This window comes from Leptodactylus fuscus, chromosome 2 (genome assembly GCF_031893055.1).
Source record: "Leptodactylus fuscus isolate aLepFus1 chromosome 2, aLepFus1.hap2, whole genome shotgun sequence".
NCBI classification, from domain to species: domain Eukaryota; kingdom Metazoa; phylum Chordata; class Amphibia; order Anura; family Leptodactylidae; genus Leptodactylus; species Leptodactylus fuscus.
In genome coordinates this window covers 7,144,534-7,172,416 of record NC_134266.1, presented here as the reverse complement: position 1 = coordinate 7,172,416, position 27,883 = coordinate 7,144,534, and the positions used below count along the sequence as shown (strand labels likewise).

At 41.8% G+C, this 27,883-nt stretch overlaps 1 protein-coding gene across 1 annotated transcript in view; it reads left to right on the top strand.

Annotated features, from left to right (window-relative positions):
- Nucleotides 1-2,395: 2,395 nt before the first annotated feature.
- The window catches only part of GRAMD1C (GRAM domain containing 1C), a 45,043-nt gene continuing 19,555 nt past the window's right edge, over nt 2,396-27,883 (top strand). The window contains exons 1-6 of the mRNA XM_075263313.1: nt 2,396-2,650; nt 5,524-5,692; nt 11,786-11,870; nt 13,582-13,685; nt 14,222-14,317; nt 20,465-20,545. Of these exons, the coding sequence (XP_075119414.1) occupies nt 5,579-5,692; nt 11,786-11,870; nt 13,582-13,685; nt 14,222-14,317; nt 20,465-20,545 (480 nt within the window). The 5' untranslated portion in view covers nt 2,396-2,650; nt 5,524-5,578. The remainder of the gene's footprint in view (nt 2,651-5,523; nt 5,693-11,785; nt 11,871-13,581; nt 13,686-14,221; nt 14,318-20,464; nt 20,546-27,883) is intronic.

Genomic DNA, 27,883 nt, shown 5'->3' with positions numbered 1-27,883 from the left:
ACTTGGGGTACAGGATAATGACAGGCTGACACATGGGGTACAGGATAATGACAGGCTGACACTCGGGGTACAGGATAATGACAGGCTGATACTTGGGGTACAGGATAATGACAGGCTGACACATGGGGTACAGGATAATGACAGACTGATACTCGGGGTACAGGATAATGACAGGCTGATACTTGGGGTACAGGATAATGACAGGCTGATACTCGGGGTACAGGATAATGACAGGCTGACACATGGGGTACAGGATAATGACAGGCTGATACTTGGGGTACAGGATAATGACAGGCTGATACTTGGGGTACAGGATAATGACAGGCTGATACTTGGGGTACAGGATAATGACAGGCTGACACATGGGGTACAGGATAATGACAGGCTGATACTTGGGGTACAGGATAATGACAGGCTGATACTTGGGGTACAGGATAATGACAGGCTGATACTTGGGGTACAGGATAATGACAGGCTGATACTTGGGGTACAGGATAATGACAGGCTGATACTTGGGGTACAGGATAATGACAGGCTGATACGTGGGGTACAGGGTAATGACAGGCTGATACTTGGGGTACAGGATAATGACAGACTGATACTTGGTGTACAGGATAATTACAGACTGATACTTGGGGTACAGGATAATGACAGGCTGACACATGGGGTACAGGATAATGACAGGCTGATACTTGGGGTACAGGATAATGACAGGCTGACACTCGGGGTACAGGATAATGACAGGCTGATACTTGGGGTACAGGATAATGACAGGCTGATACTTGGGGTACATGATAATGACAGGCTGATACTTGGGGTACAGGATAATGACAGACTGATACTTGGGGTACAGGATAATGACAGGCTGATACTTGGGGTACAGGATAATGACAGGCTGATACTTGGGGTACAGGATAATGACAGGCTGATACTTGGGGTACAGGATAATGACAGGCTGATACTCGGGGTACAGGATAATGACAGGCTGATACTCGGGGTACAGGATAATGACAGGCTGACACTTGGGGTACAGGATAATGACAGGCTGACACATGGGGTACAGGATAATGACAGGCTGATACTTGGGGTACAGGATAATGACAGGCTGATACTTGGGGTACAGGATAATGACAGGCTGATACTTGGGGTACAGGATAATGACACACTGATACTTGGGGTACAGGATAATGACAGGCTGACACTTGGGGTACAGGATAATGACAGGCTGATACTTGGGGTACAGGATAATGACAGGCTGATACTCGGGGTACAGGATAATGACAGGCTGATACTTGGGGTACAGGATAATGACAGGCTGATACTTGGGGTACAGGATAATGACAGGCTGATACTTGGGGTACAGGATAATGACAGGCTGATACTTGGGGTACAGGATAATGACAGGCTGATATTTGGGGTACAGGATAATGACAGGCTGATACTTGGGGTACAGGATAATGACAGGCTGATACTTGGGGTACAGGATAATGACACACTGATACTTGGGGTACAGGATAATGACAGGCTGACACTTGGAGTACAGGATAATGACAGGAGGACACTTGGGGTACAGGATAATGACAGGCTGACACTTGGGGTACAGGATAATGACAGGCTGATACTTGGGGTACAGGATAATGACAGGCTGACACTTGGGGTACAGGATAATGACAGGAGGACACTTGGGGTACAGGATAATGACAGGCTGATACTTGGGGTGCAGGATAATGACAGGCTGATACTTGGGGTACAGGATAATGACAGGCTGACACTTGGGGTACAGGATAATGACAGCCTGACACTTGGGGTACAGGATAATGACAGGAGGACACTTGGGGTACAGGATAATGACAGGCTGATACTTGGGGTACAGGATAATGACAGGCTGATACTCGGGGTACAGGATAATGACAGGCTGATACTTGGGGTACAGGATAATGACAGGCTGATACTTGGGGTACAGGATAATGACAGGCTGATACTTGGGGTACAGGATAATGACAGGCTGATACTTGGGGTACAGGATAATGACAGGCTGATACTCGGGGTACAGGATAATGACAGGCTGATACTTGGGGTACAGGATAATGACAGGCTGATACTTGGGGTACAGGATAATGACAGGCTGATACTTGGGGTACAGGATAATGACAGGCTGATATTTGGGGTACAGGATAATGACAGGCTGATATTTGGGGTACAGGATAATGACACTGTTAGTTGGGGTGCAGGATAGTGATAGACTGATACTTGGGGTTCAGGATGAGTTCTTATGTTGTGAGGTGAGGATTCGGGGAGGGGTCACATGATGAGGTGATTTGTGGTGTTTTGATGAGCTGGACCTTGTTGTCCTCTCTACGTCATGTGACTTACATAATTCCTGAGGTCTCTGTTCTCAGCTGCAGCCTCGTCACATTGTTCAGTTATTAGTGGAGCTGCGGTCACGTCCTCAGCTCACACTCACTCAGTAGTAAGACATCACTTTGTCAGGGGTGAGACTCAGCGCAGTGACAGAATAGTCAGGCATGTGCGTGTCCTCCTGACATTGAGCTGCAGGATGAGGCTTTATATGACCTGGAGATGCAGATGGAGACGGATTACAGCCTGGATTGTGTAACTCGGGGATTACTCTGCAGCCATGGATCAGCGGGTGAGAGACTACGTCTAAGTGATGAGAGAGGGATTATAACATGGAGTAGAAATTATTATTATTATTTTATACTATAGACATAAGGTTATCTGCTTATATATCATCTGTTTTAGGAATCTCGCTAGACTTATCTCCAGCATCTGTTTCGCAGGTCAGATTGTGGGGTACAAGACCAGAACCCCTTACACGTCACCTGTCACTCTATATGTGTCTATAGTGTACAAGACAGACACAGCAGAGCTGGAGGAGGGGTCATACATAATACATGGAGGACTACAAGTCCCAGAAATATCAGAATTAGTTATTTAGAATGGAAGAAGACAACCTATGGGCTTTATATAAATATATCACAGGTCAGTCCAGAGATCTCCAAAACCAGGACTGTGACAAGGACTTCTCCGCACTTATAGAAGGGATTCTCTGCTGTAAGAGCGGTGACATTATGGGACTCTTGGGAGGGATTAGTAGTGTCCTGAAGGTCCTGGAGTGTCATAATATTACAAATGATAGAGTCTATGTTTTTAGAGAAGGGTCACCGATTCAGATATTTGAGGTCGGGAAGGAATGTTTTCCCTTTTTGGGGGTAACTGATTTGTTCCTCATGAGGGTTAAGGCTTTGATGATTTTCCATCCGTTCCTTCTTGCAGTATGTGCTGACACTTGCATTTGTGCAGAGCTGCGCTTTCAGGGTATATATGTATAGATCTGTAAAGTTTGCAGATACCGTTGTTATATAGTGTAGTAATTGGGCAGGTACATTCATATGAGTATAACGTCCTATAGATGCTATAACATTGATCATTTGTATCCCCGGTAAGCCCTTCCCCCAATCTTGTCCGGTCTAATGTATGGACTGATGTGCAGGACTGCTGGGCATAGGGATGTTGGACACAGTGACAGTAGTCTTGGAGTCCATGTTTATGCTATAAGAAAGAAATTTGATTAAGCGTCTGTGCCTTTAAATATTCTTGTCATTCCCTTTATGGACTGTAGGGGGGGGGTGTATTTTGTCTCAGATTGATCAGTGGTGAGATCTGATGGGGTGCTGGATATAAGCATAGGGGAGAATTAGTAATATCAATACCAAGACTTTGTATTATCCCCCTCTTACCAATCATAGTGTGTAACCTTTACCTGTCCGTCCAGCGCCCCTGGGGGGTGGCGGGGGGCACAGGCACTTTGTATACTTTGTATTATCCCCCTCTTACCAATCATAGTGTGCAATCTCCAGTGTCCCTGGGGGGGGGGGGGTGCAGGCACTTTGTATACTTTGTATTATCCTTCTCTTACCAATCATAGTGTGTAACCTTTACCTGTCCCCTGTATAACCTCCAGCACCCCTGGGGGTGGCGGGGGGGCGCAGGCACTTTGTATACTTTGTATTATCCCCTTTTATCAATCATAGTGTGTAACCTTTACCTGTCCCCTGTATAACGTCCAGTGCCCCTGGGGGGGGTGGCGGGGGGCGCAGGCACTTTGTATACTTTGTATTATCCCCCTCGTACCAATCATAGTGTGTTACTGCCACACCATCTGGAGGGGCGCAGGCACCTTTCTTTGTGCTTTCACCTCTTTTGCATGATCTGTCCCCTCTACAGCTCCATGCAACCCTACAAGGGGGTGCAGGAACGTCCCCTCTTTTCAGTCATACTATGTGAGTTTGATCCCTGTACATAGTCCGAGGACGAGGGGCGCAGACACTTTCCTTCGTGTGACCCCGTCTTACCGCTCATAGCCTGTTACTGTCATGTCTTCCCTCTTTAGACTCCAGTAACATAAGAGGGGGGACACAGGAGCTTCAGGCTATCGCCCCTCTAACCAGTATATGTGTCCTCTGATGTAAATTTAGGGGGTCTCCACCTTCTTCTGTTACACGTCTTATTCCTCTCCCTGTGTCTGATCACTTCTCCGTCTGTGATGCCTGGCACCGCCGAGATCTTTGCTTTGTTCGGTCCTGATGTGGTTTATACCTGTAGTCGTAGACACATGACTTGTATCAGCTCTGCAATTTTCAGATTCTAATTTTTTTATTTTTGTATATAAAATTTGTGAAAGTTTTCCCAAACCTGTGACGCTTTAGTTGCACTTTATTACAGTGGTTGCCCAGTATCGTAAACCCTGTTTCCTACACCCTCTTAGTGAATTCTGAGGGGGGTCCGCTGGATTTAGGGTCCTCATCTCTTATGTAGAGCGGTTATAAAGAGCCCCTCTCTCTGGAGGACCCGCCATGTCCTGCATTACACAGACAACACATTTATGTGAGCGGTGAACCCTGTGTAATACTTCATTTCCCCTGTGGGGGCGCTGCAGGGAAACTGAACACTTGCTGCCAGGATTCTGCACAGACCAACAGGGGGATATTATGTGATCTGCTTATTGTCAAGAGAAGTAGGGATTGTCCAAAGCCCGAGACCCCCTATAATGGATTTTTTGGATCGATTCTACATTTTCTGGAATGTTTCTAGATAAATATTAAAGATGTAATTACTTGCAATTCCACCATGCTCCTTAAGGTGTCAGCGTTGTGTAATAACAGTGACACCTTGTGGCAATAGATCGTATAACAACCAGATGTGATCACTGTCATTGTAGAGGAATCGCCGTATAAAGCAATTTTCAAGAATAGTTTGTCTGAAATGTTGTCCATGTTTTTAAGATCTCTGCTTGTTTCCTTGCGGAGGATGACTATTGGCCGTGGTCATGTGACACACTGCTGCAGGGTTCGTTACAGTGCCAGCAGGTATCAGAGCTGTGTATTGTAACAAGCGGTGCTGCCGTGTGTCCCTGCCATGGCCAGGACAGGTAGAGATTTGGTCAGCTCATGTAGTTGATGTCTGCATTCTATAACCGGTCTCTATTTTTCCCCCCATCAGTCTCGTGAAATAGATGGGATAAGAAGAGGGGGGCTGGTCCAGAGACTGGGATGTGATGGCAGCTGTGCCGAGGCCAGTGCTAGCCAACGGACCAGCGGACGACAGTCCCATGCTCAGGAGAGCCTCTCTGGAACAGCCCAGGGGGAACGATGAGGAGCAGAAGGCCAGTGTAAGTAACCTGGGGCTGCTGACAACTTCTCTGCTCCCCATATCTTATGACATCTGATCTGTGGTCAGTCCTGTGTGTGCCCACTACACAAGTTCCTGGGGGTGTCCGTAGGCAGCGGGGTCTGCAGGGGCCACAGGTTTCCCCTCCTTCATCTTTTCCTATATTTCTCGGCTTTTTTTTCTTTTGTGAAATTTATGTTACTTGCTATACTGTTATCTATGAGAGATTTGTCCGCTTGTTCATCAGCTGGTAACCAGCGGGTCATGTGATGGCCAATGCTCTATGTACTGGGTCCTCAGTACACGGGATGTTTAGGACCCAATCTTAAAAGTTGGCCTTGTGAAGTCTTGGTGTCCAGTCGTCTTAAAGGGAGTGTATCACAGACCCCACCATATCACCCCAGCCCTGCAGATAGATAGGTTACTGTCACTAGACCCAGTATATCACCCCAGTCCTGCAGATAGATAGGTTACTGTCACTAGACCCAGTATATCACCCCAGTCCTGCAGATAGATAGGTTAGTGTCACCAGAACCAGCATATCACCCCAGTCCTGAAGATAGATAGGTTACTGTCACCAGAACCAGCATATCACCCCAGTCCTGCAGATAGATAGGTTACTGTCACCAGACCCAGCATATCACCCCAGTCCTGCAGATAGATAGGTTACTGTCACCAGAACCAGCATATCACCCCAGCCCTGCAGATAGATAGTTTACTGTCACCAGAACCAGTATATCACCCCAGTCCTGCAGATAGATAGGTTACTGTCACCAGAACCAGCATATCACCCCAGCCCTGCAGATAGATAGGTTACTGTCACCAGGACCAGCATATCACCCCAGCCCTGCAGATAGATAGTTTACTGTCACCAGAACCAGCATATCACCCCAGCCCTGCAGATAGATAGGTTACTGTCACCAGAACCAGCATATCACCCCAGCCCTGCAGATAGATAGGTTACTGTCACCAGAACCAGCATATCACCCCAGCCCTGCAGATAGATAGGTTACTGTCACCAGAACCAGCATATCACCCCAGCCCTGCAGATAGATAGGTTACTGTCACCAGAACCAGCATATCACCCCAGCCCTGCAGATAGATAGGTTACTGTCACCAGAACCAGCATATCACCCCAGCCCTGCAGATAGATAGGTTACTGTCACCAAAACCAGCATATCACCCCAGCCCTGCAGATAGATAGGTTACTGTCACAAGGACCAGCATATCACCCCAGCCCTGCAGATAGATAGGTTACTGTCACCAGAACCAGCATATCACCCCAGCCCTGCAGATAGAAAGGTTACTGTCACCAGACCCAGCATATCACCCCAGCCCTGCAGATAGATAGGTTACTGTCACCAGAAGCAGCATATCACCCCAGTCCTGCAGATAGATAGGTTACTGTCACCAGAACCAGTATATCACCCCAGCCCTGCAGATAGATAGGTTACTGTCACCAGACCCAGCATATCACCCCATGCCTGCAGATAGATAGGTTACTGTCACCAGACCCAGCATATCACCCCAGCCCTGCAGATAGATAGGTTACTGTCACCAGAACCAAGATATCACCCCAGCCCTGCAGATAGATAGGTTACTGTCACCAGACCCAGCATATCACCCCATGCCTGCAGATAGATAGGTTACTGTCACCAGACCCAGCATATCACCCCAGCCCTGCAGATAGATAGGTTACTGTAACCAGTACCAGCATATCACCCCAGCCCTGCAAATAGATAGGTTACTGTCACCAGAACCAGCATATCACCCAGTCCTGCAGATAGATAGGTTACTGTCACCAGACCCAGCATATCACCCCAGCCCTGCAGATAGATAGGTTACTGTCACCAGACCCAGCATATCACCCCAGCCCTGCAGATAGATAGGTTACTGTCACCAGACCCAGCATATCACCCCAGCCCTGCAGATAGATAGGTTACTGTCACCAGACCCAGCATATCACCCCAGCCCTGCAGATAGATAGGTTACTGCCACCAGACCCAGCATATCACCCCAGCCCTGCAGATAGATAGGTTACTGTCACCAGAACCAAGATATCACCCCAGCCCTGCAGATAGATAGGTTACTGTCACCAGAACCAGCATATCACCCCAGCCCTGCAGATAGATAGGTTAGGGTGACCTGAATCAAGTGGTGTTATTACCTTGTGAATCGCTCTGTTGCTGAGATATTGCCTTTTTTGTTAATATGCAGATGTGTTTTTTGGAGCATGAGGGCATCAGACCGAAGGATCTTGCCCATATTGCTCCAAAGATATCATTTGCATTTTGAAAAAAAATTTGATATCTTGGCAAGAGATGCATCGGGATAATATGGTGGGGTCTTTTTACACACTCTCTTTAAAGAAAATGCCTGTAATGCTTATTTCCACTCTTGCAAGACCTTCTGGTTATCGTTGAGACATTTCTCTCCTTCAGTCCTGGTATGTAGCTTTCTATCACTAACTATTGTCAGCCATGTTGGCTCTCATGGAGCTACTTTTGCCGTCTCCTCGGCCTCCTCCTGCTTTATCGCTTCGCTCTTCTTCTAGTATCAGTGTTTTTAGCTGCTCCATTTAGCAAATTTAAGGAAGTTCAGATGTTTAGTCGTGACATCATTGTGGCAGGAAGTAGCTAACTTCTCCTCCTGCTTTCCATACAAATTGTATTGGAGCAGCCTGGGACATAACTACAGTAAAACATAGGCAAGACTTGGGATTCAGATTCTGGAGAGATTTTGGCCACATCTTGTGCTCTTCTCCTCCACCCCCTGCTTGTTGTCTCCTCTCTGCTGTCCTGGGCGCTCTCCTCCACCCATCTCCACCTCTCACATTATTTTATTATAATTCCTCTTTTTATTTTGCCAAGTAGTAATGCCCGGGGCGCTTATTGTGTCCCTCATCCTTCAGGTGTCTATTCAGCCTAGGCAAATATTAGGATTCCGGTGGGGCGGAACGTTTGGGCTTTCAGGAAGTTGCAGACGTGGAAGGTTTTGTGCTTCGTGTCCTGTTCTTAATGGACACTTTATATGCAGTAAACTTGTATAAAAGTAAAGAGCAGGAGGCTGAGCCTGTCCAATGTGCCAGCTTTAGGGGTCTGCAGCCTGTAGGCGGTCTTAGGGCGATCTGCTGCTCCTGCTGAAGCGGGCGTCACAGTTACCAAGACTTGTTATCAGCACAGATCTTCAGAATAATTATATAGCAGTTTTGTTTAGACATTTAGACCGTCTCCTGGGCTTCAATGCAGACTCTGGAACAGGACCCCCACCCATTTATACCACCCTTATGTCATATGAGGCAATGGGCCCCCTCAAGCACTAGAATCTGTGTATCTCTGCACCCCCTATAGCTACATCGGTCTGTATAATATGGTGTTTAGATGAGTTTATGTAGCTTGAAAGCTGAGATATCAGGGCCTGTTTGTTGGGGTCACAGCGCCCCCCGTGTCACAAGCAGGTACAGGAACAGCTAAAGCAACAGTGCCGTATATCTCAGCTTCCTAAGCCCGTGCCACCTGAGTGAGGGATGATCGGTATTATTTATTACTCCTCCACGTGTACAACGTGACGGGAAACAAAAATACAAAAAGTTGAATGCAGCCTATAAAGTGTGGAAGTGTTACTGGAGCCACAAACCGAGCATCAGGACCGACCTGCTGGAGTTTATGAGATTCCTAGATGGGATTATATATGTGATTCACAGCAGTTATATGGCAGGGATATGTGTAATTCCACCCATAGTATATAAGTGCCTGCTGCCAAGGTGGATTCATCATGGTTTACGGTGAAGGTTTACCTTTGGTCACCTTTGAACATGTCATTGAGATGCATCAGAGAAGACAATATGGCGATATCCTGGAGATTTCCAAGTCTCTTATCCAGATTATACCGCCATATAGTGCATAAATATTACAGATATACAGTGCTTAAGTGATATCTCTGTACACTGTATACGTAATACTACCATGCAGTTGTATAATATTACCATGATACAGAATGTAAGTAATATCACCGCACACTGTATGAATAATACCACCATGCAGTACTGTATTACCAGGATGTGATAGTTTAATAACTAAACCTATACAATAGCAAAATTATACGACCATGCAACATCATGTATAAATAATACTTTAATAGAGTGCCTAAAAAACATTACTATACAATGTCTAAATAATATATCCATACAGTGAACATATAATACCTCTATATACAGTACATAAATCGTATAAACACACATTTCCCAAGCAACATATTGTCATAACATGCTTAAGTAATATTGCTGTACAGTGTTCTAAGTACCGTAATGTATCCATACAGTTCATAAGTAGTATTACAATACAGTTTCCAAATAATACAGCCATACAGTACATAAATATTACATCCATACAGTGTCCAAATAATACAGCCATAAAATACATAAATATTACAGCTATAGCGTCCAAATAATAGTCATGTGGCATATAAATATTACAACTATACAGTATCCAAATAATATGACCATACTGTACATAGATACTGTAGCTATACAGTGTCCAAATAATACAGCCATACGGTATATAAATATTACAGCTATACAGTGTCTGAATAATACAGTCATACAATATATAAATATTGCAGCTATACAGTGTCCGAATAATACAGTCATACAGTATATAAATATTACAGCCATACAGTGTCCAAATAATACAGCCATACGGTACATAAATATTACAGCTATACAGTGTCTGAATAATACAGCTATACGGTACATAAATATTACAGCTATACAGTGTCTGAATAATACAGTCATACGGTATATAAATATTACAGCTATACAGTATACAATGATAGTCATGCAGTGCACATATAAAATACTGTAGTAATAATAACACGCGTGCCTTTATAAAGCAGCTACACTATTTCCCAGATACATACAGTACATCAATGATGCAACCAAAGACTGACTAAATAATACCGTAATACAGTACATATGTAATAGCTCCATACAGCGCCTAAATAAAATAACTTCACATTTCCAAAATTTTACTGTAACATGGTGTCAGACTGTGCCCAGGTTATACCGCCATAGAGAGCTGAATTCACAGGGTGTTTCAGTTCTGCAGGGATGCTTAGGTACCATATATATGATAAGTTCTAGGTGTATATAGACTGAGAGCTGGATACGGGGATTGAGCGCCTTATAATTTGTTTCCTTGAGGTGCACAGACGCAGAGGTTGAGGGGACTGTGGAGTTGTCAGTACTGATGACATCAGAGGCGTCTGTGTGTCTGGGGGGCGAGGCGTCCTGTGCCCGCAGGTCTGCTGTGCCCATTGTATTATATTATATGACACGTAATACCGTCAGAGCTCTCATTGTGCTCCCGCCATGTTCTATGTCATTGTCACAGGTCGTTCCACTCCGTAGATGACACAGAAAATCCTGCCGCACATGTTCTGCCAGAAGCGCGGATCTTTCCAGACCAGTGTTTCCGTTCTCTGGTTAACCCTTTCTGCGTTCAGAGCTGTTGTCACATTTGCTGTAGTTAAAGGGCTACTCCAGTACGATGAGTTTCCCATATACAGTAGTTCTTCCAGGGCCGGCTCCCTTTATAGCGGTAGTTGAGCAGCGTCGGTGCGCTGCGGCTTCGTATCACCAGATACAGGCTGGTTAGTGCCTGTGTGATAAATACATGCAGTATGTTGATCTTCCACTAGGTGGAGCTGTTCTTTGTTATTTAACTTTGAAGTCTCTGGATCAGGACAGTTCCTGATCATATGATGGGGCATTTGGACACCACGGTGGGGGAGACCTCCATCTATTAGCCCAGAGACCCCTCTGCAGGGCTTGTCGGGGTCTTGTATTAGATGCTCCGCGGGTCTCTTCCTGCAGACAATCCTCCAGACTCCTAATTGAGGGATGTCACTGTATAAATGACTCGCTATTCTCAGGATCATGTTTGCTGACTGTGAGGATGAGGATTGAGGAGCCATTATTTTGTTCCATGTGTAGGGGTCCTGACTGAGTATCCAGAACAGGGACACAGCCGCTGCAGGTGATATTACTGGTGTCTCCCCCTCCGTACCTCTGACTGTATGTGTCCATCTCCCCCAGGTCTCCAGCTCTACATACAAGCAGAGGAGCGAAGAGTTTCGCAGATTGTTCAAGGACTTACCAGAGAGCGATAAACTCATAGTAGGTAAGTGTGTATGATGGTCCAGGCAAGAGCCGGTGTACATGTATGATGGTCCAGACAAGAGCCGGTGTACATGTATGATGGTCCAGACAAGAGCCGATGTACATGTATGATGGTCCAGACAAGAGCAGTGTACATGTATGATGATCCAGACAAGAGCCGGTGTACATGTATGATGGTCCAGACAAGAGCCGATGTACATGTATGATGGTCCAGACAAGAGCAGTGTACATGTATGATGATCCAGACAAGAGCCGGTGTACATGTATGATGGTCCAGACAAGAGCCGGTGTACATGTATGATGGTCCAGACAAGAGCAGTATACATGTATGATAATCCAGACAAGAGCCATGTACATGTATGATGGTCCAGACAAGAGCCATGTACATGTATGATGGTCCAGACAAGAGCCGGTGTACATGTATGATGATCCAGACAAGAGCCGGTGTACATGTATGATGGTCCAGACAAGAGCCGGTGTACATGTATGATGGTCCAGACAAGAGCAGTATACATGTATGATAATCCAGACAAGAGCCATGTACATGTATGATGGTCCGGACAAGAGACAGTTTACATGTATGATGATCCAGACAAGAGCCTTTGTACATGTATGATGGTCCAGACAAGAGCTGGTGTACATGTATGATGGTCCAGACAAGAGCCTTTGTACATGTATGATGGTCCAGACAAGAGCCTTTGTACATGTATGATAGTCCGGACAAGAGCCATGTACATGTATGATGGTCCAGACAAGAGCCATGTACATGTATGATAGTCCAGACAAGAACCTTTGTACATGTATGATGGTCCAGACAAGAGCCTTTGTACATGTATGATGGTCCAGACAAGAGCCGTGTACATGTATGATGGTCCAGACAAGAGCCGTGTACATGTATGGTGGTCCAGACAAAAGCCTATGTACATGTATGATGAAACAGACAAGAGCTGGTGTACATGTATGATGGTCTGGACAAGAACCATGTACAGGTATGATGGTCCAGACAAGAGCCATGTACATGTATGAAGATCCAGACAAGAGCCGTGTACATGTATGATGGTCCAGACAAGAGCCGGTGTACATGTATGATGGTCCGGACAAGAGACAGTTTACATGTATGATGGTCCAGACAAGAGCCTGTGTACATGTATGATGGTCCGGACAAGAGCCGGTGTACATGTATGATGAAACAGACAAGAGCTGGTGTACATGTATGATGGTCCAGACAAGAGCCATGTACATGTATGATGGTCCATACAAGAGCCGGTGTACATGTATGATTGTCCAGACAAGAGCCGGTGTACATATATGATGGTCCAGACAAGAGCCTGTGTACATGTATGATGGTCCGGACAAGAGCCATGTACATGTATGATGGTCCAGACAAGACCCTGTGTACATGTATGATGGTCCAGGGGGAGACCTGTGTACATGTATGATGAGAGAGACCTGTACACATGTATGATAACTTTCTGCCCCTTACATGCATCTTTCCTAATCTCATTAAACCTCCCTGTGGCCCCTATAGTCGTTGTAGATCTCAGGGGCCAGTCGGGGCCACATATAAGATTATAGCCAGATGAATTCTTCAAGGTTTGTAAAATTGATCCCTGAGAGTGTAGGAGCCACATTGTATCTGCCTATCAGGAGACGCCACGTCTATATCAGCGGGCTCACCTCCGGGTATATAACCTGCCTGCATTTACTTCCAGACTACGCCTGTGCCCTGCAGAAGGACATCCTACTCCAAGGGCGCCTCTACCTCTCCGAGAACTGGATCTGCTTCCACAGCAACATCTTCAGATGGGAAACTTCGGTAACACCTGCACCCACGTAACCAGTATATATGTGTAAACCATATCGTATAGGGCACGGCTGGGTGACCGAGGAAGGATGCCCAGGGCACCCACAGACCAGGAACACCTTAAAGCATAGCATGTCCTCAGCTGGGCCAGTAGACCCAAGATGGAATGGCTCAGCGGATCCTATTTGTGGCCCATATTCACCCTAAGCAGGCCCTAAGATCAGCAGCTTCCTCCTTCCATAGGGGTTGAGATCCCTATAAGGGTTCTGAGGTATAAGAAGGTGGGGGTGCCTGATTTAGAACCCTCATGTATTATCTCCATTAGAGGGTGTCTACAAAGAGCGCCACTCACTCTGGAGGACTCAGCATGTCCGTGTATTACATGGGTGGCCCATTGAGTCAAAAGAATTCAGTGCAATTCTTCATTTCTCCACTGATGGCACTGCAGCTCAATTGAACACATACTGATAGCTCCCCAAAAAAGTTAGGGGTCTTAGAGACAGGACAGGGAATGATCAGCTAGTCCCTGAAGTCTTGTCTCCCTGCAGATATGTATATCCCTAAGAGAAGTCACCTCCATGACCAAGGAGAAGACGGCACGTCTCATCCCCAATGCCATCCAGATCAGCACCGAGAACGAGAAGGTAATTCCAAAATTCTGAACTACATGTAATTTGAGCTTAATATAGCAGAACAGCTGCCACAGACAAGTCCAAAGACATCGGATCATGGCAGGTAAGAGAGTAGTTGGGTACAGGCCGAGGTCCGGCACAGAGGTGGTATGGAAATATAAGAAGAGGACAAGCAGCATGATGACACCTAGGTAGTATCAGCCAGAGACATAGTCAGGACAGGAAATAGACCAAAGGCAGTATTATAGTAGTTATATTCTTGTACATAGGAGGTAGTATTATAGTAGTTACATTCTTGTACATAGGAGCAGTAATATAGTAGTTATATTCTTGTACATAGGAGTAGTATTATAGTAGTTATATTCTTGTACACAGGAGTAGTATTATAGTAGTTATATTCTTGTACATAGGAGGTAGTATTATAGTAGTTATATTCTTGTACATAGGAGTAGTATTATAGTAGTTATATTCTTGTACATAGGAGGTAGTATTATAGTAGTTATATTCTTGTATATAGGAGTAGTATTATAGTAGTTATATTCTTGTACATAGGAGTAGTATTATAGTAGTTATATTCTTGTACATAGGAGTAGTATTATAGTAGTTACATTCTTGTATATAGGAGTAGTATTATAGTAGTTATATTCTTGTACATAGGAGTAGTATTATAGTAGTTATATTCTTGTACATAGGAGCAGTATTATAGTAGTTATATTCTTGTATATAGGAGTAGTATTATAGTAGTTATATTCTTGTACATAGGAGGTAGTATTGTAGTATTATAGTAGTTATATTCTTGTACATAGGAGCAGTATTATAGTAGTTATATTCTTGTATATAGGAGGTAGTATTGTAGTATTATAGTAGTTATATTCTTGTACATAGGAGCAGTATTATAGTAGTTATATTCTTGTATATAGGAGTAGTATTATAGTAGTTATATTCTTGTACATAGGAGCAGTATTATAGTAGTTATATTCTTGTACATAGGAGCAGTATTATAGTAGTTATATTCTTGTACATAGGAGGTAGTATTATAGTAGTTATATTCTTGTATATAGGAGTAGTATTATAGTAGTTATATTCTTGTATATAGGAGTAGTATTATAGTAGTTATATTCTTGTACATAGAAGAAGTATTATAGTAGTTATATTCTTGTATATAGGAGTAGTATTATAGTAGTTATATTCTTGTACATAGGAGCAGTATTATAGTAGTTATATTCTTGTACATAGGAGGTAGTATTATAGTAGTTATATTCTTGTATATAGGAGTAGTATTATAGTAGTTATATTCTTGTATATAGGAGTAGTATTATAGTAGTTATATTCTTGTACATAGGAGCAGTATTATAGTAGTTATATTCTTGTACATAGGAGCAGTATTATAGTAGTTATATTCTTGTACATGGGAGGTAGTATTATAGTAGCTATATTCTTGAACATAGGAGCAGTATTATAGTAGTTATATTCTTGTACATAGGAGCAGTATTATAGTAGTTATATTCTTGTACATAGGAGGTAGTATTATAGTAGCTATATTCTTGTACATAGGAGGTAGTATTATAGTAGTTATATTCTTGTACATAGGAGTAGTATTATAGTAGTTATATTCTTGTAAATAGGAGTAGTATTATAGTAGTTATATTCTTGTACATAGGAGGTAGTATTATAGTAGTTATATTCTTGTACATAGGAGGTAGTATTATATTAGTTATATTCTTGTACATAGGAGTAGTATTATTGTTACGATACTGGTGATACAGCTGGAATCCGATAGCCAGGAAGGACGGCAGACACAGCGGAGTAGGAGACTTGGTCGATGGATAGCCAGAGGTCGGTGCACAGAGCGGGTAGTCGGGTGAAGCCAGGAGTCGGTACACAGAGCGGGTAGTCGGATGAAGCCAGGAGTCGGTACACAGAGCGGGTAGTCGGGTGAAGCCAGGAGTCGGTACACAGAGCGGGTAGTCGGGTGAAGCCAGGAGTCGGTACACGGAGCGGGTAAGCAGAAGAAGCCAGGAGTCGGTACACGGAGCGGGTAAGCAGGAGAAGCCAAGGTATACTGAGCAAGAATACCTCAGAGCTAGAGAACTGGGAACAAACACAATACTCAAGCATTGGTTATAATATGCTCTGGGTATATATAGGCCTAAACAGGAAACAAGATGGCCGCAAACAGGAAACAAGATGGCCAGGGTCATGAAGCAATACTCGCCACATTAACTGTGGGCAAGAGTCAGGGAACAGCAGCCTCCAGTGGTAGGAGTAATAATGACACTTGAATAGCGGCCACTAGTGGAGATCCTTGGAACAGTATCTTCACATGATGAAACAGAGGTTCTAACACACAGGTTCTGACAATTATAGTAGTTATATTCTTGTACATAGGAGGTAGTATTATAGTAGTTATATTCTTGTACATAGGAGGTAGTATTATAGTAGTTATATTCTTGTACATAGGAGCAGTATTATAGTAGTTATATTCTTGTACATGGGAGGTAGTATTATAGTAGTTATATTCTTGTACATAGGAGGTAGTATTATAGTAGTTATATTCTTGTACATAGGAGTAGTATTATAGTAGTTATATTCTTGTACATAGGAGTAGTATTATAGTAGTTATATTCTTGTTTATAGGAGTAGTATTATAGTAGTTATATTCTTGTACATAGGAGGTAGTATTATAGTAGCTATATACTTGTACATAGGATCAGTATTATAGTAGTTATATTCTTGTACATAGGAGTAGTATTATAGTAGTTATATTCTTGTACATAGGAGGTAGTATTATAGTAGTTATATTCTTGTACATAGGAGGTAGTATTATAGTAGTTATATTCTTGTATATAGGAGTAGTATTATAGTAGTTATATTCTTGTACATAGGAGTAGTATTATAGTAGTTATATTCTTGTACATAGGAGTAGTATTATAGTAGTTATATTCTTTTACATAGGAGGCAGTATTATAGTAGTTATATTCTTGTACATAGGAGCAGTACTATAGTACTTATATTCTTGTACATAGGAGTAGTATTAAAGTAGTTATATTCTTGTACATAGGAGAAGTATTATAGTAGTTATATTCTTGTACAAAGGAGCAGTATTATATTAGTTATATTCTTGTATATAGGAGTAGTATTATAGTAGTTGTATTCTTTTACATAGGAGGCAGTATTATAGTAGTTATATTCTTGTACATAGGAGTAGTATTATAGTAGTTATATTCTTGTACATAGGAGTAGTATTATAGTAGTTATATTCTTGTACATAGGAGGTAGTATTATAGTAGTTATATTCTTGTACATAGGAGCTAGTAGTATAGTAGTTATATTCTTGTACATAGGAGTAGTATTATAGTAGTTATATTCTTGTACATAGGAGTAGTATTATAGTAGTTATATTCTTGTACATAGGAGAAGTATTATAGTAGTTATATTCTTGTACATAGGAGTAGTATTATAGTAGTTATATTCTTGTACATAGGAGCAGTATTATAGTAGTTATATTCTCGTACATAGGAGGTAGTATTATAGTAGTTATATTCTTGCATATAGGAGTAGTATTATAGTAGTTATATTCTTGTACATAGGAGTAGTATTATAGTAGTTATATTCTTGTACATAGGAGGTAGTATTATAGTAGTTATATTCTTGTACATAGGAGCAGTATTATAGTAGTTATATTCTTGTACATAGGAGTAGTATTATAGTAGTTATATTCTTGTACATAGGAGCAGTATTATAGTAGTTATATTCTTGTACATAGGAGCAGTATTATAGTAGTTATATTCTTGTATATAGGAGTAGTATTATAGTAGTTATATTCTTGTATATAGGAGTAGTATTATAGTAGTTATATTCTTGTACATAGGAGCAGTATTATAGTAGTTATATTCTTGTATATAGGAGTAGTATTATAGTAGTTATATTCTTGTACATAGGAGCAGTATTATAGTAGTTATATTCTTGTATATAGGAGTAGTATTATAGTAGTTATATTCTTGTATATAGGAGTAGTATTATAGTAGTTATATTCTTGTACATAGGAGTAGTATTATAGTAGTTATATTCTTGTATATAGGAGTAGTATTATAGTAGTTATATTCTTGTACATAGGAGTAGTATTATAGTAGTTATATTCTTGTACATAGGAGTAGTATTATAGTAGTTATATTCTTGTACATAGGAGGTAGTATTATAGTAGTTATATTCTTGTACATAGGAGGTAGTATTATAGTAGTTATATTCTTGTACATAGGAGTAGTATTATAGTAGTTATATTCTTGTACATAGGAGTAGTATTATAGTAGTTATATTCTTGTACATAGGAGTAGTATTATAGTAGTTATATTCTTGTACATAGGAGGTAGTATTATAGTAGTTATATTCTTGTACATAGGAGGTAGTATTATAGTAGTTATATTCTTGTACATAGGAGTAGTATCATAGTAGTTATATTCTTGTACATAGGAGCAGTATTATAGTAGTTATATTCTTGTACATGGGAGGTAGTATTATAGTAGCTATATTCTTGAACATAGGAGCAGTATTATAGTAGTTATATTCTTGTACATAGGAGGTAGTATTATAGTAGTTATATTCTTGTACATAGGAGTAGTATTATAGTAGTTATATTCTTGTACATAGGAGGTAGTATTATAGTAGTTATATTCTTGTACATAGGAGCAGTATTATAGTAGTTATATTCTTGTACATAGGAGTAGTATCATAGTAGTTATATTCTTGTACATAGGAGCAGTATTATAGTAGGTATATTCTTGTACATAGGAGTAGTATTATAGTAGCTATATTCTTGTACATAGGAGTAGTATTATAGTAGTTATATTCTTGTACATAGGAGTATTATTATAGTAGTTATATTATTGTACATAGGAGTAGTATTACAGTAGTTATATTCTTGTACATAGGAGGTAGTATTATAGTAGTTATATTCTTGTACATAGGAGTAGTATTATAGTAGTTATATTCTTGTACATAGGAGTAGTATTACAGTAGTTATATTCTTGTACATAGGAGTAGTATTATAGTAGTTATATTCTTGTACATAGGAGGTAGTATTATAGTAGTTATATTCTTGTACATAGGAGTAGTATTATAGTAGTTATATTCTTGTACATAGGAGGTAGTATTATAGTAGTTATATTCTTGTACATAGGAGTAGTATTATAGTAGTTATATTCTTGTACATAGGAGCAGTATTATAGTAGTTATATTCTTGTACATAGGAGGTAGTATTATAGTAGTTATATTCTTGTACATAGGAGGTAGTATTATAGTAGTTATATTCTTGTACATAGGAGCTAGTAGTATAGTAGTTATATTCTTGTACATAGGAGTAGTATTATAGTAGTTATATTCTTGTACATAGGAGGTAGTATTATAGTAGTTATATTCTTGTACATAGGAGTAGTATTGTAGTAGTTATATTCTTGTACATAGGAGGTAGTATTATAGTAGTTATATTCTTGTACATAGGAGTAGTATTATAGTAGTTATATTCTTGTACATAGGAGGTAGTATTATAGTAGTTATATTCTTGTACATAGGAGTAGTATTATAGTAGTTATATTCTTGTACATAGGAGCAGTATTATAGTAGTTATATTCTTGTACATAGGAGGTAGTATTATAGTAGTTATATTCTTGTACATAGGAGGTAGTATTATAGTAGTTATATTCTTGTACATAGGAGGTAGTATTATAGTAGTTATATTCTTGTACATAGGAGTAGTATTATAGTAGTTATATTCTTGTACATAGGAGGTAGTATTATAGTAGTTATATTCTTGTACATAGGAGTAGTATTGTAGTAGTTATATTCTTGTACATAGGAGTAGTATTATAGTAGTTATGTTCTTGTACATAGGAGGTAGTATTATAGTAGTTATATTCTTGTACATAGGAGCAGTATTATGGTAGTTATATTCTTGTACATAGGAGTATTATTATAGTAGTTATATTCTTGTACATAGGAGCAGTATTATAGTAGTTATATTCTTGTACATAGGAGTAGTATTATAGTAGTTATATTCTTGTACATAGGAGCAGTATTATTAGTTATATATGTATACAATGTTGTACTTTGTATATTATAAATGGGATGTGTAGTAAATATCAATGGTTATATTTTGTTCTTCAGTTTTTTTTCACATCATTTGCTGCAAGAGACAGAAGTTTCCTAAACATGTTCCGTATGTGGCAGAATGTTCTCCTGGATAAAGTAAGTTGGCTCTCAGCATTTGGAATATTACGTTTGTGTATTGTAAAAGGAAATCAGTATTGGTTATTAGTATTTAATTACGATATCAATAACCAATATTAATTGTTCCCTTACTTTCCCCTTTTCCCTTGTGTTAACGATTGTCTCTATTACCTTTCACAATATAACTTATTAAATAACATTAATATACTAAAGGTAAAGTATAAGACAGTATAAAGTAAACATTTTTTACAATACAATGTTCAGACTATGTATACTTCTATGTATGAAGAAGACGACGCTAAATGCAACTTTACAATACAGTACCAAGAATACAAAGTCATTTAACTTAAATAGTACATTAATCCCACTCACAACAATATGGATCTTGTACATACACTCATATACACACAATTCCTCAACCCACCTAACAATTAACTACTGGGGGCAACACGGTGGCTCAGTGGTTAGCACTGTAGTCTTGCAGTTCTGGAGTTCTGGTTTCGAATCCTGCCAAAGACAAAGATCTGCAAGGAGTTTGTATGTTCTCCCCGTGTTTGCGTGGATTTCCTCCCATACTCCAAGACATACTGATAGGGAAAAATGTACATTGTGAGTCCTATATGGAGATGACAATCTACATAAAAAACTAAACAATTACCTACCCCTATACTTAAGGATACATATTAAAGAGAAAGGGATCTACTAAGCCTCTTTGTGTTGGATTAGTCTGATGGTCTGGCTACAGGACTTCTTGGTTGTGAGAAGCTTTTAATCTCTATGTCCTCTGAAGCCTCTTTCTCTCCACATTATAGCCATTGCCTATAACAAGGGTCGTCAACCCCTGGCACACGAGGCATATTTTGCTGGCACACCAGCCAGTCCGCAACCTTCCTGCTTTAAATTAAGAGAGAGTGTCCCTTCAGTGCTCTGCTGGAGCCAAAGTATAGGACACGCCCCCTTCTCTCTATGCCCACCAATCAGAGTGAGCCTCTCACTGTGCAGGATAAGGGCTCCCTGGACCCTGCGGCTACATATGAGGAGCTCCTGCCATCTGCAGCCCTGAAAAGGAGAGGAGGAGGGGAAGCTGAGTAAAGTGAGAGTAAAAACAACACCAGGCACCTGCTGGTTTTACTATTCCTAGTAATGTCAGGCATTTGGTGTTATTACTTTAGTGTTAGTAACCCCATGTGCCTCACATTAATAGCAATTAACACAATCATGTCCCTCATATTAACCCCTGTGTGCTTCACATAAGTGTTAATAACATGTGAGACATATGGGGGTACTAATAAAGGACCTATATAATGAAGATATTTACTTGTTACCTCCATATGTCTTACATATCATATCAGTATCCCTTATGTAAAGCACACAGGGGTTAATGTGAGTGACAAGATAGGGCTTACTGCTATTATTATGAGGCGCATGGAGTTACTAAACTGTAATGCACATGACCAGACTCTTTATCTACAACTAAGGACTTGTATATACTGCCATTCTTTTTGTGGCTGTATATCTGGGCCAAATTGAAGAGCTGAAAATTCTAGAGCAAGTCGTATATCTGTCCTATACATCCCCTATATCTGTCCTATACATCCCCTATATCTGTCCTATACATCCCCTATATCTGTCCGCATTTGTGGCCCTGTCAATTCATTTTTAATGTATAGGTCAGTGAAGACCACATCCGTGCGATGAGGCGTAAGGCTGAGGCCCCACGTTGCAGAAACGCAGCGTGTTGTCTTTTTTTTTTTTTTAGCCAAAGTCAGGAGTGGATTGAGCAGAAAATAGAAGTATAAGAGCTTCCTATATATTTCCTATTTCTCATTCGTTTCGTAGTCATTTTTGGCTTTGATGGGAAAAAAAAGCAGTTAAATCTGCAACAAAAAAATGCAGTGTTTTTGCAACGTGGGGTATCATCCTTAGTGGGAGTCTATTGGGTGGTAACACTGTGTACCCAGGTGCAACTATAGCCAAATCCAGTTTGTGGGCACCAGTCACTTTGGGGTAAGTGACATTCATTCATTCCTGGCTGGGGTTTTGCTGTTACTGCACCACCAGTAATTAAAGACTGAATTTAATTCACGTTTCACTGAGGGCGGGTTCACACTTGGGCCCGGTCTCCGCTTTGCAGGTTTTCGTTTCCTGCCCCGAGAAACTGGACAGGAGACGTAAACCGGCAGTCAGTTTTCAAACCCATTCACTTGAATGGGTTTGCTAAGTGTCCGCCCGTGAGCGTCTTCTTCCTCTCTGCAGCAAAACCGTTTTTTTTTGTTTTTTTTACTGGACACAAAGTTGGACATGCAGGACTTTGTGACCGATTAAAAAAAAACGGTTTCGCCGCAGAGACCAGAGGACGCTCACGGGCGGACACTGACTGCCGGGTTTCTGTCTCCTGTCCAGTTTCTCGGGCAGAAGACGGAAACCCACAAAGCAGTGACCGGACGCGGGTGTGAACTGACGGCTGAGTTACTGACGGCTGGGGACTAGATGCAGCACCCATGGAACATTGTGTGTCTCCCCCTACAGGTGTTACCTCACTCTGCTCCCAGTCACATACATTATCACTAATTACAGGTTACACATGCACTCCTATTGCTTCTAATGGAAAAGCACACGTGTATCCAAGCAAATAGCGGTAAGCACATGTGGCTGGGAGCGCAGTATGACGGCACCCCTATGTTTGTGCTATATGACTTTAGTATAGGGGTCATCAGCCTTACAAGTATTGCCCGGCACGCCAAGGACCTCATCTTTGATTTTTTAATTTAAATCGGCACGCTGAAGAAAAAAGGTTGCCTACCCAGGCCTATAATGTTACCCCCCCTGATATGTCAAATGGAATGTCTTTGTATATTCCCAGATAAGGACAGTTGGCCTTTTATCCTGACTGTTATGGTTTGTCCCCAGATACCTTCCCAAGTTTTTGTTGTTCTCACTAGACCTGTAGGTGATACTGATCAATGCACTGTGTATTGTCTCCCACCTCCTGGCACAGCCAACACAAAACCTGTTTGTTGTTCTTGTAGTAAACCCAGCCATATTGTTACTGTGGGTCGTATGACCTCTGTCCACACCCGTATTCATCCCTCCTGGACGAGAACAGGAATCTTACAAGAATTTGAGGTGTGGTGGACATACCAGTTCAATCTACATCACATTTACATCCCAACTTTCCACCATATCTGGAATACCTTATCTGATATTAAATAATATATTTACACACTTCCCTTTATGTGTATTATACGAGTACATGAATAGAGTCCTGTATTCCTATTTATGACAGGTTATGTTTTAATGATTTGCTTTGCTGATAAGTAACTGGTGAATCATACTGACACAGATGTTATTGTCTCTGCTTGGTTAAAGGTAAGTTCTTTGTGCCGGAATTTTTTTTTTTTGATCAGATAAGTTTTTATCAAACAAAACCTCCAACCACTTTCTCATTTTATAAGAAACGTGAAGAACATATATAAAAAGAAAAAACATTATAACAAAGTACATACTGGAATGCCCACGACATGACAGGTGTAGTGCTAAGAAGACACCGTGTAGGATCCACCTGGAGCTGTAATTGATATACCTAATGAATAAGTTGCAACACTATTCCAAAATGGCCCAATGACGGAACTGATAGGGGAACCCTCCCATAAGATATGCAGCATTGTCATATCCACACCTAGGACATTTAGCATCCAAGCAGATGTTAAGCAGAAAAGGTGTCTTATAGGCTCTGACGTTAATATAAAGGAGAAAGTCTCTGAGCTTCTAATACACAGAGGTGAGGGGTTAATTCCAATATGTCCTGCCAGGTCCAGCAGATATAGGCCTACATCCCTAATCCATTCATATGTCCTGCCAGGTCCAGCAGATATAGGCCTACATCCCTAATCCATTCATGTGTCCTGCCAGGTCCAGCAGATATAGGCCTACATCCCTAATCCATTCATATGTCCTGCCAGGTCCAGCAGATATAGGGCCTACATCCCTAATCCCTTTATATGTCCTGCCAGGTCCAGCAGATATAGACCTACATCCCTAATCCATTCATATGTCCTGCCAGGTCCAGCAGATATAGGCCTACATCCCTAATCCCTTTATATGTCCTGCCAGGTCCAGCAGATATAGGCCTACATCCCTAATCCATTCATATGTCCTGCCAGGTCCAGCAGATATAGACCTACATCCCTAATCCATTCATATGTCCTGCCAGGTCCAGCAGATATAGGTCCTACATCCCTAATCCATTCATATGTCCTGCCAGGTCCAGCACATATAGGCCTACATCCCTAATCCCTTTATATGTCCTGCCAGGTCCAGCAGATATAGGCCTACATCCCTAATCCATTCATGTGTCCTGCCAGGTCCAGCAGATATAGGCCTACATCCCTAATCCATTCATGTGTCCTGCCAGGTCCAGCAGATATAGGCCTACATCCCTAATCCATTCATATGTCCTGCCAGGTCCAGCAGATATAGGCCTACATCCCTAATCCCTTTATATGTCCTCCCAGGTCCAGAAGATATAGGCCTACATCCCTAATCCATTCATATGTCCTGCCAGGTCCAGCAGATATAGACCTACATCTCTAATCCAGTCATATGTCCTACCAGGTCCAGCAGATATAGGTCCTACATCCCTAATCCCTTTATATGTCCTGCCAGGTCCAGCAGATATAGACCCTACATCCCTAATCCATTCATATGTCCTGCCAGGTCCAGCAGATATAGACCCTACATCCCTAATCCATTCATATGTCCTGCCGGGTCCAGCAGATATAGGTCCTACATCCCTAATCCATTCATATGTCCTGCCAGGTCCAGCAGATATAGGTCCTACATCCCTAATCCCTTTATATGTCCTGCCAGGTCCAGCAGATATAGACCCTACATCCCTAATCCATTCATATGTCCTGCCAGGTCCAGCAGATATAGAAGCTACGTCCCTAATCCATTTATTGTGCAATCTATGGGGGAAGGTTTCCAGTTGAACAGATAACAAATACTGATAGATCAGGGAAATGAGACCTCAGTCATATTCTAAGAATGGACAGAATCATATGGGATCTTATCGATCTTATCAGCTGTGTGGTACATGCCTGGCGCAGCTGTAGGTACTGCGAGAACCATCTTTGTGGCAGAAAGGACTCCAAATGGATCTGCTGAAAGCTTCTGAACTCTCCCCCATGAACCAAATGCCTCACCAAGGGTATCCCCTTCACCTCCCAAATGTTGATCCTCCTCAATTTACAGAACTCACGGATTGTGCCAGATCGGTGTATTATTGGTACAGCCGGACCATCATAGACACAAGAGGGCGCTACTTCATATATCAGTAAACATGCCTACAATTATGTAATACAGTGGGGCAAAAAAGTATTTAGTCAGTCACCAATAGTGCAAGTTCCACCACTTACAAAGATGAGAGGCGTCTGTAATTTTCATCATAGGTAGACCTCAACTGTGAGAGACAAAATGAGAAAACAAATCCAGAAAATCACATTGTCTGATTTTGTAAGAATTTATTTGCAAATTATGGTGGAAAATAAGTATTTGGACAGTAACAAAATTTCATCTCAATCCTTTGTTCTATCTCCTTTGTTGGCAATGACAGAGGTCAAACGTTTTCTGTAAGTCTTCACAAGGTTGGCACACACTGTTGTTGGTATGTCGGCCCATTCCTCCATGCAGATCTCCTCTAGAGCAGTGATGTTTTGGGGTTGTCGCTTGGCAACACGGACTTTCAACTCCCTCCAAAGGTTTTCTATAGGGTTGAGATCTGGAGACTGGCTAGGCCACTGCAGGACCTTGAAATGCTTCTTACAAAGCCACTCCTTCGTTGCCCTGGCGGTGTGCTTTGGATCATTGTCATGTTGAAAGACCCAGCCACGTTTCATCTTCAATGCCCTTGCTGATGGAAGGAGGTTTGCACTCACAATCTCACGATACATGGCCCCATTCATTCTTTCATGTACCCGGATCAGTCGTCCTGGCCCCTTTGCAGAGAAACAGCCCCAAAGCATGATGTTTCCACCCCCATGCTTTACAGTAGGTATGGTGTTTGATGGATGCAACTCAGTATTCTTTTTCCTCCAAACACGTAAAGTTGTGTTTCTACCAAACAGTTCCAGTTTGGTTTCATCAGACCATAGGACATTCTCCCAATACTCTTCTGGATCATCCAAATGCTCTCTAGCAAACTTCAGACGGGCCCGGACATGTACTGGCTTAAGCAGTGGGACACGTCTGGCACTGCAGGATCTGAGTCCCTGGCGGCGTAGTGTGTTACTGATGGTAGGCTTTGTTACATTGGTCCCAGCTCTCTGCAGTTCATTCACTAGGTCCCCCCGCGTGGTTCTGGGATTTTTGCTCACCGTTCTTGTGATCATTTTGACCCCACGGGGTGAGATTTTGCGTGGAGCCCCAGATCGAGGGAGATTATCAGTGGTCTTGTATGTCTTCCATTTTCTAATTATTGCTCCCACAGTTGATTTCTTCAATCCAAGTTGGTTGCCTATTGCAGATTCAGTCTTCCCAGCCTGGTGCAGGGCTACAATTTTGTTTCTGGTGTCCTTTGACAGCTCTTTGGTCTTCACCATAGTGGAGTTTGGAGTCTGACTGTTTGAGGGTGTGCACAGGTGTCTTTTTATACTGATAACAAGTTTAAACAGGTGCCATTACTACAGGTAATGAGTGGAGGAAAGAGGAGACTCTTAAAGAAGAAGTTACAGGTCTGTGAGAGCCAGAAATCTTGATTGTTTGTAGGTGACCAAATACTTATTTTCCACCATAATTTGAAAAAAAATTCTTACAAAATCAGACAATGTGATTTTCTGGATTTGTTTTCTCATTTTGTCTCTCACAGTTGAGGTCTACCTATGATGTAAATTACAGACGTCTCTCATCTTTTTAAGTGGTGGAACTTGCACTACTGGTGACTGACTAAATACTTTTTTGCCCCACTGTATATGATTCACGGCTTGTGGTCTCACCACTCACAGGCTTTCTCTATGAGTGGGGGGGGGGGAGCAGGACTCACAGGCTTTCTCTATGAGTGGGGGGGGGGGAGCAGGACTCACAGGCTTTCTATATGAGTGGGGGGGGGAGCAGGACTCACAGGCTTTCTGTCTGATTGGACATTAGAAGCCCCTCCCTTGGTATATTATACTGCCCTCTGATAGGAGAGCCGGAGATCCGCTTTAATTTTACCAATGTGCCATTGTTTCAGTATGGAATATAATCCTACTCTTCTCTCTGCAGTTGTGATCATTCACGAGGGGCGATACTGAGTGTCAGATATACTGATACCTTCTGGTAACTGGTATACAGCACTTCACCCTCTATCCGCCGCTTGTT